At 41.4% G+C, this 24850-nt stretch overlaps 1 protein-coding gene across 1 annotated transcript in view; it reads right to left on the reverse strand.

Annotated features, from left to right (window-relative positions):
• LOC127914344 (protein kinase C alpha type-like) overlaps window positions 1–24850 on the reverse strand; it is a 69402-nt gene that overhangs the window by 27525 nt on the left and 17027 nt on the right. The window contains exons 3-9 of the mRNA XM_052490087.1: window positions 8372–8403; window positions 7949–8028; window positions 3482–3593; window positions 2789–2917; window positions 1577–1733; window positions 1028–1223; window positions 542–760 (exon numbers count right to left, since the gene is read on the reverse strand). Coding sequence (XP_052346047.1) covers window positions 542–760; window positions 1028–1223; window positions 1577–1733; window positions 2789–2917; window positions 3482–3593; window positions 7949–8028; window positions 8372–8403 — 925 coding nt within the window. The remainder of the gene's footprint in view (window positions 1–541; window positions 761–1027; window positions 1224–1576; window positions 1734–2788; window positions 2918–3481; window positions 3594–7948; window positions 8029–8371; window positions 8404–24850) is intronic.

Raw genomic sequence — 24850 nt, forward strand, 5'->3', positions numbered from 1 at the left:
GTTATGTTTATTACAGTGTGTCAACAGACAGGTGTGTTATGTTTATTACAGTGTGTCAACAGACAGGTGTGTTATGTTTATTACAGTGTGTCTACAGACAGGTGTGTTATGTTTATTACAGTGTGTCAACAGACAGGTGTGTTATGTTTATTACAGTGTGTCAACAGACAGGTGTGTTATGTTTATTACAGTGTGTCAACAGGCAGCTGTGTTATGTTTATTACAGTTTGTCAACAGACAGGTGTGTTATGTTTATTACAGTGTGTCAACAGACAGGTGTGTTATGTTTATTACAGTGTGTCAACAGACAGGTGTGTTATGTTTATTACAGTGTGTCAACAGACAGGTGTGTTATGTTTATTACAGTGTGTCAACAGGCAGGTGTGTAATGTTTATTACAGTGTGTCTACAGACAGGTGTGTTATGTTTATTACAGTTTGTCAACAGACAGGTGTGTTATGTTTATTACAGTGTGTCTACAGACAGGTGTGTTATGTTTATTACAGTGTGTCTACAGACAGGTGTAGGTGTGTTTCAGTACCTTTCCGAAGCTGCCTTTTCCCAGCACCATGAGGAAGTTGAAGTCCTGGAGGCAAACCCTGGGCTTGACCGGTCCTGCAGGTAGGGTGGTCAGACAGGGGACTGACGGGGCTGAGGGGGACAGGACAGACACGGGGACAGGGACAGACACAGACACAGGGGCAGGCCTCAGGGAGGGGGGGAGAAGGGAGGGGGGAATAGCATCTAGACCACTAGGCTCCTATTGAAGAGAGGAGGGGGGAGGAGGGGAGGGCTTAGTTATAATAAAACTGTCACACACATCCACAAACACACAAACCTGCAATGTATGGATTTTAATGAAGCACTCCTGCACCCTGGTGGCCAAAGTGAGGGAACTCATACACATTTTGTTTGGTCATACTCTGAGTCTAAATATACCTATATATACCAATAGTTATATATAATATATGTATTCTATAACTCTAACTACACTACCCATAATCCACTGCATGAGAGTATGTCTTACATTTTCGTCAGGGACAGGCATGTTGTAGTACTCTCCCTCATCCTGATCCAGCAGTTTGAACCAGCCGCTAACTGAGTGACGGAATATCTCGCTCACTCCGAACGACAGCGATCCCATGAAGTCATTGCGAGACGTACGATCCCAATCCCACACCTCCACCGACAGACGACGGTCCCACTGCCGCCCACGCACCGAGCTGGGGAGAGAGGTGGGAGTGAAAGAGGTTACCGACCAGGTATCCGACCTCCAGTCATCTGCACACCTCAAGACCATGTCAGTCCACTGAGATAAAGCTCCTGGGGCTAACACAAGTCTAGTTCCCTGTGCAGAGTTCCCAGAACTACTAGTACACACACACACAAACATGATCACTTAGGGGCACTGCCCTGGTATTCTCCTAATGATGTACACAGTCACACACACACACACACACACACACACACACACACACACACACACACACACACACACACACACACACACACACACACACACACACACACACACACACACACACACACACACACACACACACACACACACACTCACAAGGTGAAGCTCTCGTTCCAGACGGGGTTGAGTGTGGAGCGTATAGTCTTGGTCTTCTGTTTGCTCTGGCTCTTAGGGTCAGGGATTAGTTTGAGCTTCACGTAGGGGTCAGACAGACCGTTGGGGTCCATGGGGATCAGGTTACGAGCCTCCCGCACTGAGGGGGCAGCGGGGGGGTGGAGGGAAAGAGGGAGGGAGAGGGTGAGAGAGAGAAAGAGAGACAGAGAAATAGAGTCAGACAATGGATAGCATAGATGGCCATACAGGTGCCATCTGATCTTAATTTGACCCAGTTTCTTACAGCAGGAAAATAATCCTGCAGCAACAGGAAATGTGAATATTATCTGTCTCTATCAGTGGTTAGGGGCAACACCACCGGGTGACAGAGACATGTAAAAGCTGTCTCTATCAGTGGTTAGGGACAACACCACCGAGTGACAGAGACATGTAAACCCTGTCTCTATCAGTGGTTAGGGACAACACCACCGGGTGACAGAGACATGTAAACTCTGTCTCTATCAGTGGTTAGGGACAACACCACCGGGTGACAGAGACATGTAAACTCTGTCTCTATCAGTGGTTAGGGACAACACCACCGGGTGACAGAGACATGTAAACTCTGTCTCTATCAGTGGTTAGGGACAACACCACCGGGTGACAGAGACATGTAAACTCTGTCTCTATCAGTGGTTAGGGACAACACCACCGGGTGACAGAGACATGTAAACCCTGTCTCTATCAGTGGTTAGGGACAACACCACCGGGTGACAGAGACATGTAAACTCTGTCTCTATCAGTGGTTAGGGACAACACCACCGGGTGACAGAGACATGTAAACGCTGTCTCTATCAGTGGTTAGGGACAACACCACCGGGTGACAGAGACATGTAAACGCTGTCTCTATCAGTGGTTAGGGACAACACCACCGGGTGACAGAGACATGTAAACCCTGTCTCTATCAGTGGTTAGGGACAACACCACCGGGTGACAGAGACATGTAAACCCTGTCTCTATCAGTGGTTAGGGGCAACTCTTCTAAACACTTAGTACTTTACACCACCGGGTGACAGAGACATGTAACCCCTGTCTCTATCAGTGGTTAGGGGCAACTATTCTAAACACTTAGTAATTTACACCACCGGGTGACAGAGACATGTAACCCCTGTCTCTATCAGTGGTTAGGGACAACTCTTCTAAACCCTTAGTTGTGACCTGTGATGAAGATGTCCTCGTTCTCTCCCCGGACGGTCAGGTGGATCCTGCCTCTCTTCTCTGTATGATCTTGACCACACAGGCTGGGCACCAGGCTCTCACAACGCTTGTGGACATTCATCTCACAACCTGTAGTACATGCACACAAGTATAGACACACACACACACGCACGCACACACACACACACACACACACACACACACACACACACACACGCACGCACGCACGCACGCACGCACGCACGCACGCACGCACGCACACACACACACACACACACACACACACACACACACACACACGCACGCACGCACGCACGCACGCACGCACGCACACACGCACACACACAGAGATAATAACACGTGGTAAGAAACCACTCACACACATATACTGTACATTCATGCTAAACACACATCACAACTGCTGCTCTTATTATGATTGATAAATACTGCACAATTTAAACACTTTCCCCCCCAATCCCCCCGTCTCCAGAACACATGTAAATATTGGACTATAACTTGTGCCTTCCTGTATTATACTTATGCTAAAACGTTTATTCTATTCTACTGAGCCATTTACTTTATATTGGTATTCTTATCTTTTATTATGTCTTTTTGCTGTTGCAATGTCGAGAAGGAACCTGCAAGTCAGCATTTTAGCTAATAAAACTTGAAACAGAACGTCTGGTTACTTACAGGAGCATTTCATGCCCTGTTGGATAAGGCCATAGAGCAGAGAACCACAGTGATCACAGAACGTTGGAGAAGTGTAGGTCTGAGGTCGAAATCTGTGTTTACTCTTCAAGTCCTGAGAGAGAGAAAGAGACAGACAGACAAACAGACACGAGAGTAGTAAGTCAATGAGACAGACAGAGAGAGACATGAGAGGAGTAAGTAATTCAGACAGACAGACAGACATGAGAGTAGTATCATTGAAACAGACAGACATGAGAGTAGTAAGTCATTGAGACAGACAGACAGGAGAGTAGTAAGTCAATGAGACAGACAGAGAGAGACATGAGAGGAGTAAGTCATTGAGACAGACAGACAGACAGACAGACAGACAGACAGACAGACAGACAGACAGACAGACAGACAGACAGACAGACATGAGAGTAGTATCATTGAAACAGACATGAGAGTAGTAAGTCATTGGGACAGACATGAGAGTAGTAAGTCATTGGGACAGACATGAGAGTAGTAAGTCATTGAGACAGACAGACAGACAGACAGACAGACAGACAGACAGACAGACAGACAGACAGACAGACAGACAGACAGACAGACAGACATGAGAGGAGTAAGTCATTGAGACAGACAGACAGACAGACAGACAGACAGACAGACAGACAGACAGACAGACAGACAGACAGGAGAGTAGTAAGTCAATGAGACAGACAGAGAGAGACATGAGAGGAGTAAGTCATTCAGACAGACAGACATGAGAGTAGTAAGTAATTGAGACAGACAGACAGACATGAGAGTAGTAAGCCATTGAGACAGACAGACAGACATGAGAGTAGTAAGCCATTGAGACAGACAGACAGACAGACAGACAGACAGACAGACAGACAGACAGACAGACATGAGAGTAGTAAGTGATTGGGACAGACATGAGAGTAGTAAGTCATTGGGACAGACATGAGAGTAGTACGTCATTGGGACAGACATGAGAGGAGTAAGTCATTGGGACAGACATGAGAGGAGTAAGTCATTGGGGAGGGGAAGCTTAGTGGTTAGAGCGTTGGACTAGTAACCGAAAGGTTACAAGTTCGAATCTCCGAGCTGACAAGGTACAAATCTGTCCTTCTGCACCTGAACAGTCAGTTAACCCACTGTTCCTAGGCCGTCATTGAAAATAAGAATTTGTTCTTAACTGACTTGCCTAGTAAAATAAAGGTTAAAAAAACAGACATGAGAGGAGTACGTCATTGGGACAGACATGAGAGTAGTAAGTCATTGGGACAGACATGAGAGTAGTAAGTCATTGGGACAGACATCAGAGTAGTAAGTCATTGGGACAGACATGAGAGTAGTAAGTCATTGGGACAGACATGAGAGTAGTAAGTCATTGGGACAGACATGAGAGTAGTAAGTCATTGGGACAGACATCAGAGTAGTAAGTCATTGGGACAGACATGAGAGTAGTAAGTCATTTGGACAGACATGAGAGTAGTAAGTCATTGGGACAGACATGAGAGTAGTAAGCCATTGAGACAGACAGACATGAGAGTAGTAAGTCATTGAGACAGACAGACATGAGAGTAGTAAGTCATTGGGACAGACAGACAGACATACATGAGAGTAGTAAGTCATTGAGCCAGTCAGACAGGAGAGGAGTAAGTCATTGAGACAGACAGACAGGAGAGGAGTACGTCATTGAGACAGACAGACAGGAGAGTAGTAAGTCAATGAGACAGACAGACATGAGAGTAGTAAGTCATTGGGACAGACATGAGAGTAGTAAGTCATTGGGACAGACATGAGAGTAGTAAGTCATTGAGACAGACAGACAGATAGACAGACAGACAGACAGACAGACAGACAGACAGACAGACAGACAGACAGACAGACAGACAGACAGACATGAGAGTAGTAAGTCATTGAGACAGATAGACATGAGAGGAGTACGTCATTGAGACAGACAGACATACATACATGAGAGTAGTAAGTCATTGAGACAGATAGACATGAGAGGAGTAAGTCAATGAGACAGACAGAGAGAGACATGAGAGGAGTAAGTCATTCAGACAGACAGACAGACATGAGAGTAGTAAGCCATTGAGACAGACAGACATGAGAGTAGTAAGTCATTGGGACAGACATGAGAGTAGTAAGTCATTGGGACAGACATGAGAGTAGTAAGTCATTGAGACAGACAGACAGAAAGACAGACATGAGAGTAGTAAGTCAATGAGAGACAGAGAGAGACATGAGAGGAGTAAGTCATTCAGACAGACAGACATGAGAGTAGTAAGTAATTGAGACAGACAGACATGAGAGTAGTAAGTTATTGAGACAGACAGACAGACATGAGAGTAGTAAGTTATTCAGACAGACAGACAGAGTAGTAAGTCATTGAGACAGACAGACAGACATGAGAGTGTTAAGTTATTCAGACAGACAGACATGAGAGTAGTAAGTTATTCAGACAGACAGACAGAGAGTAGTAGTAAGTAATTGAGACAGACAGACAGACAGACAGACAGACAGACAGACAGACAGACAGACAGACAGACAGACAGACAGACAGACAGACAGACAGACAGACAGACAGACAGACATACAGAGAGTAGTAAGTTATTGAGACAGACAGACAGACATGAGAGTAGTAAGTTATTCAGACAGACAGACAGAGTAGTAAGTCATTGAGACAGACAGACAGACATGAGAGTGTTAAGTTATTCAGACAGACAGACATGAGAGTAGTAAGTTATTGAGACAGACAGACAGACAGACAGACATGAGAGTATTAAGTTATTCAGACAGACAGACAGAGAGAAGTAAGTCATTGAGACAGACAGACAGACATGAGTAGTAAGTCATTAAGAGAAGTAAGTCATTGAGACAGACAGACAGACATGACAGACAGACAGACAGACATGAGTAGTAAGTTATTGAGACAGACAGACAGACATGACATGATTCAGACAGACAGACAGAGTAGTAAGTCATTCAGACAGACAGACAGACATGAGAGTAGTTAAGTTATTCAGACAGACAGACATGACAGACAGACAGACAGACAGACAGACAGACAGACATACAGACAGACAGACAGACATTGAGACAGACAGACAGACATGAGAGTAGTAAGTTATTCAGACAGACAGACAGACAGACAGACAGACAGACAGACAGACAGACAGACAGACAGACAGACAGACAGACAGACAGACAGACAGACAGACAGACATGAGAGTAGTAAGTTATTCAGACAGACAGACAGACAGACATGAGAGTAGTAAGTTATTCAGACAGACAGACAGACAGAGAGTAGTAAGTCATTGAGAGAGGAACATCCTCATGTTTATGTGTTGTGATAAACGGGGGGAAAGGAGGAGAAACGAGGGAGAGTTTGACAGTGGTATATTCATGGCAACCATTTACATTTCTCTGCTGGGAAGAGATATGTTAGATATGTTAATGTAATGTGTTCCTGGGGAAGCCTGAATCATCTCTATCTGCTTTTCAGCTCATCAGTTTCTTCCCCATCCACATCCCCTTCCTCTCTAACTGTCTGTCTTCCTCTCCTCACCCTCTCTACTCCCCAAACCCCATCTCACACCCTTTGAGCTTAACTTTGAGAACACCCCCCACCTCTTTCATTCTCTGCCAACTCTCGCTCTCTCTCCATCAGGCAGTTTCTGAGCCAAGCTCTTCCTCCCAATTCCACCCTGTCAATCGTTCTCCCTCGCATACACACACACATACACTCAATAGTGTGCTCTCTCTCTCTCTCTCCCTCTCTCTCTCTGACCTAATTTCTGATCCAGTTTATTTAGCTGGCAGATAAAAGTCTGAAAAAAGACAAACCTCTTTGAAATCCCAAAGAGAGACAGAGAGAGAGCAATCTGTTCACCCTCTCTACCTCTGCTCATGTCTCTCAGTCTTCCTCCCCCTCTCAACCTGGATCCCTCACTCCTCCTCCCTCCTCTTTGTTTTATCTTCTCCGTCATTCTCTCTCTTTCTCTTCCTCTCTCTGGATGGACTGGCAAGATAAAGGGAGGAGTGAGGGAGGCCTGAAAAGGGGAAGTGTGGAGTGGAGGGATGAATAGATGGAGAGACGTAAAGATCTTTATAAGGATGAATGACAGTAAAGGCGGAGTGGAGGAGTGACAGACAGAGGGACAGGTGTGTGTGTGTGTGTGTGTGTGTGTGTGTGTGTGTGTGTGTGTGTGTGTGTGTGTGTGTGTGTGTGTGTGTGTGTGTGTGTGTGTGTGTGTGTGTGTGTGTGTGTGTGTGTGTGTGTGTGTGTGTGTGTGTGTGTGTGTGTGTGTGTGTGTGTGTGTGTGTGTGTGTGTGTGTGTGTGTGTGTGTGTGTGTGTGTGTGTGTGTGTGGCTGTCTAGAATGATGGATGGATATGGGAGGAGGGATGGAAGGGAGGAAGGAGGGATGGAAGGTGAGTGTAAAAGCTGGCAGAAGGGGGAAGATTGACTCACTTCTGTAGGAGCAGTGGGGGCTCCAGGACAGGTGAAGGTTACATACTCGTGACATCGCTTGTGGACAGAGAAACTGCACACTGCCACAAAACACAGAGCAGAAAGACACATTACTACATCCAAATCCATTTGATCCCTGTTTATAAAAACCTCATCTGATTCCAAGAATAATGTGGACAATGTGTGTGTTCTAGTCTTTGTCAAATAAAAAAACTAACTGCTGAATGTCATTGTGATCACGAATGTTCACTAGGGGTTCAATGTCAAAAACACAATGCATCAATCAATACCAAGATAAAATATTCCTTCATCAATGGTATAATTGCTGTTAACGTCTTTGGACAAATGCATTTGTAAAATGTGTTATAAAAAAATGTTAATGATCGGCTGATTAATTATAATTTATGATCCAATAATCCTTACCTTGACATTGAAATCCCTGCTTTCCAATTCCCCTGTGTGGAACAAACCATAACACAACACAGAAACCATCACTGATCTTACAAACCACACAACTGAAAGGACTGGCCTGCTCAGTGGAAGATGAGCAGATGGGCCTGAACAGAAAGAGGTGCATCATTTGGTGCAGTGCTGTAACCCACGAATAATCCAATGTCAACAAATCAAGATGGCTATAGCACTTATAGATATGGCTCCTTCTTTTGTTTTATCAAATAACAGCAGCCGACAAGGACACATCAGCAGAAACCCTCAGAATTATGGGTTGTTGTGTCAAAAACATGTCCTTGTGATGGCTTTTCTGGAATAAAACAGCAGAAATACAGTGAGAGTCTGAGAGTGAGCTGCAGGACATAGATTACTACACTTACTGTAGTGCTGATCAGGTCAACTAGGAGAGAGAGGGGGGAGTGGGGTTATTGCCTCTCTCACACACACACCAAACACACATACACCCACTCCTAACCCACTCCCCCTCCTTCTCTTCCTCCCCCTCCTTCTCCTCTTCCTGTTCCTCTTCCTCCCCCTCCTTCTCCTCCTCCTGTTCCACTTCTTCCAGAGTTGCAGTCTTCTGCTTTCCTGTCCCCTTAGATCTTAATTGAATAATTAAAGCTATTGATTGGCTAAAGAGTCCACTCAGCCAGTTTACTGGCTGTGAATCAGCTGCTGATTAAAAGGTAAGCAGCAGAGAGGTGGGAGAACAACACCCTACAGAGAGAGGGCCCTTGAGGATCACACTGAAGTACCCCCCCCCAGGTTCATCTCAATAGTCACAGAGTTCTCCTCTCCTCTCCTCTCCTCTCCTCTCCTCTCCTCTCCTCTCCTCTCCTCTCCTCTCCTCTCCTCTCCTCTCCTCTCCTTCATCTGCACTGTCTGACAGTGACAGACTTGTGACCTAGTGAAGGAGGGGAAATGACATCCGTCATATTGGTTTCACCTCTCCAGTGTTTCCATATCAGCACAGATGAAGGAGAGGAGACGAGGAGTGTAAACCACTCTAGGTGGTTCAGTACTATGACAGTTCTTTGTACTGTCCACCAGAGAGTGCCAGAGAGGCAGAGCTACAGTAGACAGGCCAAACAGCACCACCGGATGGTCATAGGATGACAGGACAGAAGACAAGCCAAAAGCATCTATCTGGAGAATTTTATTATATTAGGAAAGTAGGGAAAGGGAAACTGACTACCTAGTCAGTTGTACAACTGAATGCATTCAACTGAAATGTGTCTTCCTCATTTAACCCAACCCCTCTGAATCAGAATAAAGATACATATCTATTTATTTGGCCATACATCCACCACATATACATGGCTGTCATATGATAATGTGTAGCGATCTATTCCTGTACCAGGAGAATGGAGAGGAGACCCTGTGAAGTCTCGACAAAGGCCCTGCAGGCAGAATATTGACAATAGAAAGTCTCCTTTCAATCCCCTGGTGTTTGTTGTCAATAGTATACAGCCCTAGAGGATGTGATTTGAACTGTGTAGTACTGATCTCTTTTATCATGTCTATTGTAGGAAACCAGTAGAATCTCCACAGGGAGAGATGGAGAGATGCCTGTAACTCGTGTGGAAGACTGCTGTCTGGAGTGCTATGGTATTTTTGTGATGTGTATTTTTAAACGACCAAACCAAAATCTGAGAGAGCGCTACCATATCTATCTTTCCTCCTTTGTTAAATAATCATACTGTAACTTTGATAGTTATTCACCAAAATGTACTGCAAACTTCCCAGAGGCTGTTGGCTAGAGGAGAGGCCTGCACTCAGCCTACCCTCTCCACCATATGTCCACACACACATCCACGCACAGAGACGTGCACACACAGATTCTACACTGGCCTGCTTTGGGTGTGTCTGCCAGAATGAGCTTACTGTAGGTGATACTGGGCTTCCAACAAGTCTTGGGTCATGTATGGTGGCTGTGTGAGCATGAACACGTGTGTTACCGTGTGTGTTTTGTGTCTGTGTACACACACTGTCCTGTCTAGTGGCGTGTGTGTGTTTTGCCAGATGAAGTTGGTGCTGTGGCTGCAGTTTTAGAGTTAGTGGGAAGATTGAAGAGGTGGCCAGTGAACGATTGAGACCTGGAGTGTTTGTAATTGTGGGTTTCTGCAGATTCATAATGTGTGTGTAAGTGTGGGTTTTTGCAGATTAATAATGTGTGTGTAAGTGTGGGTTTTTGCAGATTCATAATGTGTTTGTAAGTGTGGGTTTCTGCAGATTCATAATGTGATTGTAAGTGTGGGTTTCTGCTGATTCATAATGTGTGTGTAAGTGTGGGTTTCTGCAGATTCATACTGTGTGTGTAAGTGTGGGTTTCTGCAGATTCATAATGGGATTGTAAGTGTGGGTTTCTGCAGATTCATAATGTTATTTTAAGTGTGGGTTTCTGCAGATTCATAATGTGTGTGTAAGTGTGGGTTTCGGCAGATTCATAACGTGTTTGTAAGTGTGGGTTTCGGCAGATTCATAATGTGTGTGTAAGTGTGGGTTTCTGCAGATTCATAATGTGTGTGTAAGTGTGGGTTTCTGCTGATTCATAATGTGTGTGTAAGTGTGGGTTTCTGCAGATTCATAATGTGTGTGTTAGTGTGGGTTTCTGCAGATTCATACTGTGTGTGTTAGTGTGGTTTTCTGCTAAATCATAATGTGTTTGTAAGTGTGGGTTTCGGCAGATTCATAATGTGTGTGTAAGTGTGGGTTTCTGCAGATTCATAATGTGTGTGTAAGTGTGGGTTTCTGCTGATTCATAATGTGTGTGTAAGTGTGGGTTTCTGCAGATTCATAATGTGATTGTTTGTGTGGGTTTCTGCTGATTCATAATGTGTGTGTAAGTGTGGGTTTCTGCAGATTCATAATGTGTGTGTTAGTGTGGGTTTCTGCTGATTCATAATGTGATTGTAAGTGTGGGTTTCTGCAGATTCATAATGTGTGTGTAAGTGTGGGTTTCTGCAGATTCATAATGTGTGTGTAAGTGTGGGTTTTTGCAGATTCATAATGTGTTTGTAAGTGTGGGTTTCTGCAGATTCATAATGTGATTGTAAGTGTGGGTTTCTGCTGATTCATAATGTGATTGTAAGTGTGGGTTTCTGCAGATTCATAATGTGATTGTAAGTGTGGGTTTCTGCTGATTCATAATGTGTGTTAAAGTGTGGGTTTCTGCAGATTCATACTGTGTGTGTAAGTGTGGGTTTCTGCAGATTCATAATGGGATTGTAAGTGTGGGTTTCTAAAGATTCATAATGTTATTTTAAGTGTGGGTTTCTGCAGATTCATAATGTGTGTGGAAGTGTGGGTTTCTGCAGATTCATACTGTGTGTGTAAGTGTGGGTTTCTGCAGATTCATAATGGGATTGTAAGTGTGGGTTTCTGCAGATTCATAATTTATTTTAAGTGTGGGTTTCTGCAGATTCATAATGTGTGTGGAAGTGTGGGTTTCGGCAGATTCATAACATGTGTGTAAGTGTGGGTTTCTGCAGATTCATAATGTGATTGTTTGTGTGGGTTTCTGCTGATTCATAATGTGTGTGTAAGTGTGGGTTTCTGCTGATTCATAATGTGTTTGTAAGTGTGGGTTTCTGCAGATTCATAATGTGTGTGTAAGTGTGGGTTTCTGCTCATTCATAATGTGTTTGTAAGTGTGGGTTTCTGCAGATTCATAATGTGATTGTAAGTGTGGGTTTCTGCAGATTCATAATGTGTGTGTAAGTGTGGGTTTCTGCTGATTCATAATGTGTGTGTTAGTGTGGGTTTCTGCAGATTCATAATGTGTGTGTAAGTGTGGGTTTCTGCTCATTCATAATGTGTTTGTAAGTGTGGGTTTCTGCAGATTCATAATGTGATTGTAAGTGTGGGTTTCTGCAGATTCATAATGTTATTTTAAGTGTGGGTTTCTGCAGATTCATAATGTGATTGTAAGTGTGGGTTTCTGCTGATTCATAATGTGTGTGTAAGTGTGGGTTTCTGCAGATTCATACTGTGTGTAAGTGTGGGATTCTGCAGATTCATAATGGGATTGTAAGTGTGGGTTTCTGCAGATTCATAATGTTATTTTAAGTGTGGGTTTCTGCAGATTCATAATGTGTGTGGAAGTGTGGGTTTCTGCAGATTCATACTGTGTGTGTAAGTGTGGTTTCTGCAGATTCATAATGGGATTGTAAGTTGTTTATTTTAAGTGTGGGTTTCTGCAGATTCATAATGTGTGTGTAAGTGTGGGTTTCTGCAGATTCATAACATGTGTGTAAGTGTGGGTTTCTGCAGATTCATAATGTGATTGTTTGTGTGGGTTTCTGCTGATTCATAATGTGTGTGTAAGTGTGGGTTTCTGCTGATTCATAATGTGTTTGTAAGTGTGGGTTTCTGCAGATTCATAATGTGTGTGTAAGTGTGGGTTTCTGCTCATTCATAATGTGTTTCTAAGTGGTTTCTGCAGATTCATAATGTGATTGTAAGTGTGGGTTTCTGCAGATTCATAATGTGTGTGTAAGTGTGGGTTTCTGCTGATTCATAATGTGTGTGTTAGTGTGGGTTTCTGCAGATTCATAATGTGTGTGTAAGTGTGGGTTTCTGCTCATTCATAATGTGTTTGTAAGTGTGGGTTTCTGCAGATTCATAATGTGATTGTAAGTGTGGGTTTCTGCAGATTCATAATGTTATTTTAAGTGTGGGTTTCTGCAGATTCATAATGTGTGTGTAAGTGTGGGTTTCTGCAGATTCATAATGTGTGTGTAAGTGTGGGTTTCTGCTGATTCATAATGTGTGTGTAAGTGTGGGTTTCTGCTGATTCATAATGTGTGTGTTAGTGTGGGTTTCTGCTGATTCATAATGTGTTTGTAAGTGTGGGTTTCTGCAGATTCATAATGTGATTGTAAGTGTGGGTTTCTGCAGATTCATAATGTGATTGTTAGTGTGGGTTTCTGCTGATTCATAATGTGTGTGTAAGTGTGGGTTTCTGCTGATTCATAATGTGTTTGTAAGTGTGGGTTTCTGCTGATTCATAATGTGTGTGTAAGTGTGGCTTTCTGCAGATTCATAATGTGTGTGTAAGTGTGGGTTTCTGCAGATTCATAATGTGTGTAAGTGTGGGTTTCTGCTGATTCATAATGTGTGTGTAAGTGTGGGTTTCTGCAGATTCATAATGTGTGTGTAAGTGTGGGTTTCTGCTGATTCATAATGTGTGTGTAAGTGTGGGTTTCTGCAGATTCATACTGTGTGTGTTAGTTTGGGTTTCTGCTGATTCATAATGTGATTGTAAGTGTGGGTTTCTGCAGATTCATAATGTGATTGTAAGTGTGGGTTTCTGCAGATTCATAATGTGTGTGTAAGTGTGGGTTTCTGCTGATTCATAATGTGTGTGTTAGTGTGGGTTTCTGCAGATTCATAATGTGTGTGTAAGTGTGGGTTTCTGCTCATTCATAATGTGTTTGTAAGTGTGGGTTTCTGCAGATTCATAATGTGATTGTAAGTGTGGGTTTCTGCAGATTCATAATGTTATTTTAAGTGTGGGTTTCTGCAGATTCATAATGTGATTGTAAGTGTGGGTTTCTGCTGATTCATAATGTGTGTGTAAGTGTGGGTTTCTGCAGATTCATACTGTGTGTGTAAGTGTGGGTTTCTGCAGATTCATAATGGGATTGTAAGTGTGGGTTTCTGCAGATTCATAATGTTATTTTAAGTGTGGGTTTCTGCAGATTCATAATGTGTGTGGAAGTGTGGGTTTCTGCAGATTCATACTGTGTGTGTAAGTGTGGGTTTCTGCAGATTCATAATGGGATTGTAAGTGTGGGTTTCTGCAGATTCATAATTTATTTTAAGTGTGGGTTTCTGCAGATTCATAATGTGTGTGGAAGTGTGGGTTTCGGCAGATTCATAACATGTGTGTAAGTGTGGGTTTCTGCAGATTCATAATGTTATTGTTTGTGTGGGTTTCTGCTGATTCATAATGTGTGTGTAAGTGTGGGTTTCTGCTGATTCCTAATGTGTTTTAAGTGTGGGTTTCTGCAGATTCATAATGTGTGTGTAAGTGTGGGTTTCTGCTCATTCATAATGTGTTTGTAAGTGTGGGTTTCTGCAGATTCATAATGTGATTGTAAGTGTGGGTTTCTGCAGATTCATAATGTGTGTGTAAGTGTGGGTTTCTGCTGATTCATAATGTGTGTGTTAGTGTGGGTTTCTGCAGATTCATAATGTGTGTAAGTGTGGGTTTCTGCTCATTCATAATGTGTTTGTAAGTGTGGGTTTCTGCAGATTCATAATGTGATTGTAAGTGTGGGTTTCTGCAGATTCATAATGTTATTTTAAGTGTGGGTTTCTGCAGATTCATAATGTGTGTGTTAGTGTGGGTTTCTGCAGATTCATAAGGTGTGTGTGTAAGTGTGGGTTTCTGCAGATTCATAATGTGTGTGTAAGTGTGGGTTTCTGCTGATTCATAATGTGTTTGTAAGTGTGGGTTTCTGCTGATTCATAATGTGTGTGTAAGTGTGGGTTTCTGCAGATTCATAATGTGTGTGTAAGTGTGGGTTTCTGCAGATTCATAATGTGTGTGTAAGTGTGGGTTTCTGCTGATTCATAATGTGTGTGTAAGTGTGGGTTTCTGCAGATTCATAATGTGTGCGTAAGTGTGGGTTTCTGCTGATTCATAATGTGATTGTAAGTGTGGGTTTCTGCAGATTCATAATGTGTGTGTAAGTGTGGGTTTCTGCTGATTCATAATGTGTGTGTTAGTGTGGGTTTCTGCAGATTCATAATGTGTGTGTAAGTGTGGGTTTCTGCTCATTCATAATGTGTTTGTAAGTGTGGGTTTCTGCAGATTCATAATGTGATTGTAAGTGTGGGTTTCTGCAGATTCATAATGTGTGTGTAAGTGTGGGTTTCTGCAGATTCATAATGTGTGTGTAAGTGTGGGTTTCTGCAGATTCATAATGTGTGTGTAAGTGTGGGTTTCTGCAGATTCATACTGTGTGTGTAAGTGTGGGTTTCTGCAGATTCATAATGGGATTGTAAGTGTGGGTTTCTGCAGATTCATAATGTTATTTTAAGTGTGGGTTTCTGCAGATTCATAATGTGTGTGGAAGTGTGGGTTTCTGCAGATTCATACTGTGTGTGTAAGTGTGGGTTTCTGCAGATTCATAATGGGATTGTAAGTGTGGGTTTCTGCAGATTCATAATTTATTTTAAGTGTGGGTTTCTGCAGATTCATAATGTGTGTGGAAGTGTGGGTTTCTGCAGATTCATAATGTGTGTAAGTGTGGGTTTCTGCAGATTCATAATGTGATTGTTTGTGTGGGTTTCTGCTGATTCATAATGTGTGTGTAAGTGTGGGTTTCTGCAGATTCATAATGTTATTTTAAGTGTGGGTTTCTGCAGATTCATAATGTGTGTGTTAGTGTGGGTTTCTGCAGATTCATAATGTGTGTTGTAAGTGTGGGTTTCTGCAGATTCATAATGTGTGTGTAAGTGTGGGTTTCTGCTGATTCATAATGTGTGTGTTAGTGTGGGTTTCTGCTGATTCATAATGTGTTTGTAAGTGTGGGTTTCTGCAGATTCATAATGTGATTGTAAGTGTGGGTTTCTGCAGATTCATAATGTGATTGTTAGTGTGGGTTTCTGCTGATTCATAATGTGTGTGTAAGTGTGGGTTTCTGCTGATTCATAATGTGTTTGTAAGTGTGGGTTTCTGCTGATTCATAATGTGTGTGTAAGTGTGGGTTTCTGCAGATTCATAATGTGTGTGTAAGTGTGGGTTTCTGCAGATTCATAATGTGTGTGTAAGTGTGGGTTTCTGCTGATTCATAATGTGTGTGTAAGTGTGGGTTTCTGCAGATTCATAATGTGTGTGTAAGTGTGGGTTTCTGCTGATTCATAATGTGTGTGTTAGTGTGGGTTTCTGCAGATTCATACTGTGTGTGTTAGTTTGGGTTTCTGCTGATTCATAATGTGATTGTAAGTGTGGGTTTCTGCAGATTCATAATGTGATTGTAAGTGTGGGTTTCTGCAGATTCATAATGTGTGTGTAAGTGTGGGTTTCTGCTGATTCATAATGTGTGTGTTAGTGTGGGTTTCTGCAGATTCATAATGTGTGTGTAAGTGTGGGTTTCTGCTCATTCATAATGTGTTTGTAAGTGTGGGTTTCTGCAGATTCATAATGTGATTGTAAGTGTGGGTTTCTGCAGATTCATAATGTTATTTTAAGTGTGGGTTTCTGCAGATTCATAATGTGATTGTAAGTGTGGGTTTCTGCTGATTCATAATGTGTGTGTAAGTGTGGGTTTCTGCAGATTCATACTGTGTGTGTAAGTGTGGGTTTCTGCAGATTCATAATGGGATTGTAAGTGGGTTTCTGCAGATTCATAATGTTATTTTAAGTGTGGGTTTCTGCAGATTCATAATGTGTGTGGAAGTGTGGGTTTCTGCAGATTCATACTGTGTGTGTAAGTGTGGGTTTCTGCAGATTCATAATGGGATTGTAAGTGTGGGTTTCTGCAGATTCATAATTTATTTTAAGTGTGGGTTTCTGCAGATTCATAATGTGTGTGGAAGTGTGGGTTTCGCAGATTCATAACATGTGTGTAAGTGTGGGTTTCTGCAGATTCATAATGTTATTGTTTGTGTGGGTTTCTGCTGATTCATAATGTGTGTGTAAGTGTGGGTTTCTGCTGATTCCTAATGTGTTTTAAGTGTGGGTTTCTGCAGATTCATAATGTGTGTGTAAGTGTGGGTTTCTGCTCATTCATAATGTGTTTGTAAGTGTGGGTTTCTGCAGATTCATAATGTGATTGTAAGTGTGGGTTTCTGCAGATTCATAATGTGTGTGTAAGTGTGGGTTTCTGCTGATTCATAATGTGTGTGTTAGTGTGGGTTTCTGCAGATTCATAATGTGTGTGTAAGTGTGGGTTTCTGCTCATTCATAATGTGTTTGTAAGTGTGGGTTTCTGCAGATTCATAATGTGATTGTAAGTGTGGGTTTCTGCAGATTCATAATGTTATTTTAAGTGTGGGTTTCTGCAGATTCATAATGTGTGTGTTAGTGTGGGTTTCTGCAGATTCATAAGGTGTGTGTGTGTAAGTGTGGGTTTCGGCAGATTCATAATGTGTGTGTAAGTGTGGGTTTCTGCTGATTCATAATGTGTTTGTAAGTGTGGGTTTCTGCTGATTCATAATGTGTGTGTAAGTGTGGGTTTCTGCAGATTCATAATGTGTGTGTAAGTGTGGGTTTCTGCAGATTCATAATGTGTGTGTAAGTGTGGGTTTCTGCTGATTCATAATGTGTGTGTAAGTGTGGGTTTCTGCAGATTCATAATGTGTGCGTAAGTGTGGGTTTCTGCTGATTCATAATGTGATTGTAAGTGTGGGTTTCTGCAGATTCATAATGTGTGTAAGTGTGGGTTTCTGCTGATTCATAATGTGTGTGTTAGTGTGGGTTTCTGCAGATTCATAATGTGTGTGTAAGTGTGGGTTTCTGCTCATTCATAATGTGTTTGTAAGTGTGGGTTTCTGCAGATTCATAATGTGATTGTAAGTGTGGGTTTCTGCAGATTCATAATGTTATTTTAAGTGTGGTTTCTGCAGATTCATAATGTGATTGTAAGTGTGGGTTTCTGCTGATTCATAATGTGTGTGTAAGTGTGGGTTTCTGCAGATTCATACTGTGTGTGTAAGTGTGGGTTTCTGCAGATTCATAATGGGATTGTAAGTGTGGGTTTCTGCAGATTCATAATGTTATTTTAAGTGTGGGTTTCTGCAGATTCATAATGTGTGTGGAAGTGTGGGTTTCTGCAGATTCATACTGTGTGTGTAAGTGTGGGTTTCTGCAGATTCATAATGGGATTGTAAGTGTGGGTTTCTGCAGATTCATAATTTATTTTAAGTGTGGGTTTCTGCAGATTCATAATGTGTGTGGAAGTGTGGGTTTCGGCAGATTCATAACATGTGTGTAAGTGTGGGTTTCTGCAGATTCATAATGTGATTGTTTGTGTGGGTTTCTGCTGATTCATAATGTGTGTGTAAGTGTGGGTTTCTGCTGATTCATAATGTGTTTGTAAGTGTGGGTTTCTGCAGATTCATAATGTGTGGGTTTTTCTGCTCATTCATAATGTGTTTGTAAGTGTGGGTTTCTGCAGATTCATAATGTGATTGTAAGTGTGGGTTTCTGCAGATTCATAATGTGTGTGTAAGTGTGGGTTTCTGCTGATTCATAATGTGTGTGTTAGTGTGGGTTTCTGCAGATTCATAATGTGTGTGTAAGTGTGGGTTTCTGCTCATTCATAATGTGTTTGTAAGTGTGGGTTTCTGCAGATTCATAATGTGATTGTAAGTGTGGGTTTCTGCAGATTCATAATGTTATTTTAAGTGTGGTTTCTGCAGATTCATAATGTGTGTTGTTAGTGTGGGTTTCTGCAGATTCATAAGGTGTGTGTGTGTAAGTGTGGGTTTCTGCAGATTCATAATGTGTGTGTAAGTGTGGGTTTCTGCTGATTCATAATGTGTTTGTAAGTGTGGGTTTCTGCTGATTCATAATGTGTGTGTAAGTGTGGGTTTCTGCAGATTCATAATGTGTGTGTAAGTGTGGGTTTCTGCAGATTCATAATGTGTGTGTAAGTGTGGGTTTCTGCTGATTCATAATGTGTGTGTAAGTGTGGGTTTCTGCAGATTCATAATGTGTGCGTAAGTGTATTCATAATGTGTGTTAGTGTGGGTTTCTGCAGATTCATACTGTGTGTTTAGTTTGGGTTTCTGCTGATTCATAATGTGATTGTAAGTGTGGGTTTCTGCAGATTCATAATGTGATTGTTAGTTGGGTTTCTGCTGATTCATAATGTGTGTGTAAGTGTGGGTTTCTGCTGATTCATAATGTGTTTGTAAGTGTGGGTTTCTGCAGATTCATAATGTGTGTGTGTAAGTGTGGGTTTCTGCTCATTCATAATATGTTTGTAAGTGTGGGTTTCTGCAGATTCATAATGTGATTGTAAGTGTGGGTTTCTGCAGATTCATAATGTTATTTTAAGTGTGGGTTTCTGCAGATTCATAATGTTTGTGTTAGTGTGGGTTTCTGCAGATTCATAAGGTGTGTGTTAGTGTGGGTTTCTGCTGATTCATAATGTGTGTGTAAGTGTGGGTTTCTGCAGATTCATAATGTGTGTGTGTAAGTGTAGGTTTCTGCAGATTCATAATGTGTGTGTTAGTGTGGGTTTCTGCTGATTCATAATGTGATTGTAAGTGTGGGTTTCTGCAGATTCATAATGTGTGTAAGTGTGGGTTTCTGCAGATTCATAATGTGTGTGTAAGTGTGGGTTTCTGCAGATTCATAATGTGTGTGTAAGTGTGGGTTTCTGCAGATTCATAATGTGTGTGTGTAAGTGTGGGTTTCTGCTGATTCATAATGTGTGTGTTAGTGTGGGTTTCTGCTGATTCATAATGTGATTGTAAGTGTGGGTTTCTGCAGATTCATAATGTGTGTGTAAGTGTGGGTTTCTGCAGATTCATAATGTGTGTGTAAGTGTGGGTTTCGGCAGATTCATAATGTGTGTGTAAGTGTGGTTTTCTAGAGATTCATAATGTGTGTGTAAGTGTGGGTTTCTGCTGATTCATAATGTGTGTGTAAGTGTGGGTTTCTGCTGATTCATAATGTGTTTGTAAGTGTGGGTTTCTGCAGATTCATAATGTGATTGTTAGTGTGGGTTTCTGCTGATTCATAATGTGTGTGTAAGTGTGGGTTTCTGCTGATTCATAATGTGTGTGTTAGTGTGGGTTTCTGCAGATTCATAATGTGTGTGTAAGTGTGGGTTTCTGCAGATTCATAATGTGTTTGTAAGTGTGGGTTTCTGCAGATTCATAATGTGATTGTAAGTGTGGGTTTCTGCAGATTCATAATGTGATTGTTAGTGTGGGTTTCTGCTGATTCATAATGTGTGTGTAAGTGTGGGTTTCTGCTGATTCATAATGTGTTTGTAAGTGTGGGTTTCTGCTGATTCATAATGTGTGTGTAAGTGTGGGTTTCTGCAGATTCATAATGTGTGTGTAAGTGTGGGTTTCTGCAGATTCATAATGTGTGTGTAAGTGTGGGTTTCTGCTGATTCATAATGTGTGTGTAAGTGTGGGTTTCTGCAGATTCATAATGTGTGTATAAGTGTGGGTTTCTGCTGATTCATAATGTGTTTGTAAGTGTGGGTTTCTGCAGATTCATAATGTGATTGTAAGTGTGGGTTTCTGCAGATTCATAATGTGTGTGTAAGTGTGGGTTTCTGCTCATTCATAATGTGTTTGTAAGTGTGGGTTTCTGCAGATTCATAATGTGATTGTTAGTGTGGGTTTCTGCAGATTCATAATGTTATTTTAAGTGTGGGTTTCTGCAGATTCATAATGTTTGTGTTAGTGTGGGTTTCTGCAGATTCATAAGGTGTGTGTGAGTAAGTGTGGGTTTCTGCAGATTCATAATGTGTGTGTTAGTGTGGGTTCCTGCTGATTCATAATGTGTGTGTAAGTGTGGGTTTCTGCTGATTCATAATGTGTTTGTAAGTGTGGGTTTCTGCAGATTCATAATGTGATTGTTAGTGTGGGTTTCTGCTGATTCATAATGTGTGTGTAAGTGTGGGTTTCTGCTGATTCATAATGTGTGTGTTAGTGTGGGTTTCTGCAGATTCATAATGTGTGTGTAAGTGTGGGTTTCTGCAGATTCATAATGTGTTTGTAAGTGTGGGTTTCTGCAGATTCATAATGTGATTGTAAGTGTGGGTTTCTGCAGATTCATAATGTGATTGTTAGTGAGGGTTTCTGCTGATTCATAATGTGTGTGTAAGTGTGGGTTTCGGCAGATTCATAATGTGTGTGTAAGTGTGGTTTCTGCAGATTCATAATGTGTGTGTAAGTGTGGGTTTCTGCTGATTCATAATGTGTGTGTAAGTGTAGGTTTCTGCTGATTCATAATGTGTTTGTAAGTGTGGGTTTCTGCAGATTCATAATGTGATTGTTAGTGTGGGTTTCTGCTGATTCATAATGTGTGTGTAAGTGTGGGTTTCTGCTGATTCATAATGTGTGTGTTAGTGTAGGTTTCTGCAGATTCATAATGTGTGTGTAAGTGTGGGTTTCTGCAGATTCATAATGTGTTTGTAAGTGTGGGTTTCTGCAGATTCATAATGTGTTTGTAAGTGTGGGTTTCTGCAGATTCATAATGTGATTGTTAGTGTGGGTTTCTGCAGATTCATAATGTGTGTGTAAGTGTGGGTTTCTGCTGATTCATAATGTGTTTGTAAGTGTGGGTTTCTGCTGATTCATAATGTGTGTGTAAGTGTGGGTTTCTGCAGATTCATAATGTGTGTGTGTAAGTGTGGGTTTCTGCTGATTCATAATGTGTGTGTAAGTGTGGGTTTCTGCAGATTCATAATGTGTGTGTAAGTGTGGGTTTCTGCAGATTCATAATGTGTGTGTAAGTGTGGGTTTCTGCAGATTCATAATGTGATTGTAAGTGTGGGTTTCTGCAGATTCATAATGTGTGTGTAAGTGTGGGTTTCTGCTCATTCATAATGTGTTTGTAAGTGTGGGTTTCTGCAGATTCATAATGTGATTGTTAGTGTGGGTTTCTGCAGATTCATAATGTGATTTTAAGTGTGGGTTTCTGCAGATTCATAATGTGTTGTTAGTGTGGGTTTCTGCAGATTCATAATGTGTGTGTAAGTGTGGGTTTCTGCTGATTCATAATGTGTGTGTAAGTGTGGGTTCTGCAGATTCATAATGTGTGTGGGTTTCTGTTCATAATGTGTGTAAGGTTTTCTGCAGATTCATAATGTGTGTGTTAGTGTGGGTTTCTGCTGATTCATAATGTGATTGTAAGTGTGGGTTTCTGCAGATTCATAATGTGTGTAAGTGTGGGCTCTGCAGATTCATAATGTGTGTGTAAGTGTGGGTTTCTGCAGATTCATAATGTGATTTGTAAGTGTGGGTTTCTGCAGATTCATAATGTGATTGTAAGTGTGGGTTTCTGCAGATTCATAATGTGTGTGTAAGTGTGGGTTTCTGCAGATTCATACTGTGTGTGTAAGTGTGGGTTTCTGCAGATTCATAATGGGATTGTAAGTGTTTTCTGCAGATTCATAATGTTATTTTAAGTTGGGTTTCTGCAGATTCATAATGTGTGGAAGTGGGGTTTCTGCAGATTCATACTGTGTGTGTAAGTGTGGGTTTCTGCAGATTCATAATGGGATTGTAAGTGTGGGTTTCTGCAGATTCATAATTTATTTTAAGTGTGGGTTTCTGCAGATTCATAATGTGTGTGGAAGTGTGGGTTTCTGCAGATTCATAACATGTGTGTAAGTGTGGGTTTCTGCAGATTCATAATGTGATTGTTTGTGTGGGTTTCTGCTGATTCATAATGTGTGTGTAAGTGTGGGTTTCTGCTGATTCATAATGTGTTTGTAAGTGTGGGTTTCTGCAGATTCATAATGTGTGTGTAAGTGTGGGTTTCTGCTCATTCATAATGTGTTTGTAAGTGTGGGTTTCTGCAGATTCATAATGTGATTGTAAGTGTGGGTTTCTGCAGATTCATAATGTGTGTGTAAGTGTTTTCTGCTGATTCATAATGTGTGTGTTAGTGTGGGTTTCTGCAGATTCATAATGTGTGTGTAAGTGTGGGTTTCTGCTCATTCATAATGTGTTTGTAAGTGTGGGTTTCTGCAGATTCATAATGTGATTGTAAGTGTGGGTTTCTGCAGATTCATAATGTTATTTTAAGTGTGGGTTTCTGCAGATTCATAATGTGTGTTTTGTGGGTTTCTGCAGATTCATAATGTGTGTGTAAGTGTGGGTTTCTGCAGATTCATAATGTGTGTGTAAGTGTGGGTTTCTGCTGATTCATAATGTGTTTGTAAGTGTGGGTTTCTGCAGATTCATAATGTTATTTTAAGTGTGGGTTTCTGCAGATTCATAATGTGTGTGTAAGTGTGGGTTTCTGCAGATTCATAATGTGTGTGTAAGTGTGGGTTTCTGCTGATTCATAATGTGTGTGTAAGTGTGGGTTTCTGCAGATTCATAATGTGTGCGTAAGTGTGGGTTTCTGCTGATTCATAATGTGTGTGTTAGTGTGGGTTTCTGCAGATTCATACTGTGTGTGTTAGTTTGGGTTTCTGCTGATTCATAATGTGATTGTAAGTGTGGGTTTCTGCAGATTCATAATGTGATTGTTAGTGTGGGTTTCTGCTGATTCATAATGTGTGTGTAAGTGTGGGTTTCTGCTGATTCATAATGTGTTTGTAAGTGTGGGTTTCTGCAGATTCATAATGTGTGTGTAAGTGTGGGTTTCTGCTCATTCATAATATGTTTGTAAGTGTGGGTTTCTGCAGATTCATAATGTGATTGTAAGTGTGGGTTTCTGCAGATTCATAATGTTATTTTAAGTGTGGGTTTCTGCAGATTCATAATGTTTGTGTTAGTGTGGGTTTCTGCAGATTCATAAGGTGTGTGTTAGTGTGGGTTTCTGCTGATTCATAATGTGTGTGTAAGTGTGGGTTTCTGCAGATTCATAATGTGTGTGTGTAAGTGTGGGTTTCTGCAGATTCATAATGTGTGTGTTAGTGTGGGTTTCTGCTGATTCATAATGTGATTGTAAGTGTGGGTTTCTGCAGATTCATAATGTGTGTGTAAGTGTGGGTTTCTGCAGATTCATAATGTGTGTGTAAGTGTGGGTTTCTGCAGATTCATAATGTGTGTGTAAGTGTGGGTTTCTGCAGATTCATAATGTGTGTGTGTAAGTGTGGGTTTCTGCAGATTCATAATGTGTGTGTTAGTGTGGGTTTCTGCTGATTCATAATGTGATTGTAAGTGTGGGTTTCTGCAGATTCATAATGTGTGTGTAAGTGTGGGTTTCTGCAGATTCATAATGTGTGTGTAAGTGTGGGTTTCTGCAGATTCATAATGTGTGTGTAAGTGTGGTTTTCTAGAGATTCATAATGTGTGTGTAAGTGTGGGTTTCTGCTGATTCATAATGTGTGTGTAAGTGTGGGTTTCTGCTGATTCATAATGTGTTTGTAAGTGTGGGTTTCTGCAGATTCATAATGTGATTGTTAGTGTGGGTTTCTGCTGATTCATAATGTGTGTAAGTGTGGGTTTCTGCTGATTCATAATGTGTGTGTTAGTGTGGGTTTCTGCAGATTCATAATGTGTGTGTAAGTGTGGGTTTCTGCAGATTCATAATGTGTTTGTAAGTGTGGGTTTCTGCAGATTCATAATGTGATTGTAAGTGTGGGTTTCTGCAGATTCATAATGTGATTGTTAGTGTGGGTTTCTGCTGATTCATAATGTGTGTGTAAGTGTGGGTTTCTGCTGATTCATAATGTGTTTGTAAGTGTGGGTTTCTGCTGATTCATAATGTGTGTGTAAGTGTGGGTTTCTGCAGATTCATAATGTGTGTGTAAGTGTGGGTTTCTGCAGATTCATAATGTGTGTGTAAGTGTG

The sequence above is a fragment of the Oncorhynchus keta genome, chromosome 31 (genome assembly GCF_023373465.1).
Source record: "Oncorhynchus keta strain PuntledgeMale-10-30-2019 chromosome 31, Oket_V2, whole genome shotgun sequence".
In the NCBI taxonomy this organism is placed as follows: Eukaryota; Metazoa; Chordata; class Actinopteri; order Salmoniformes; family Salmonidae; genus Oncorhynchus; species Oncorhynchus keta.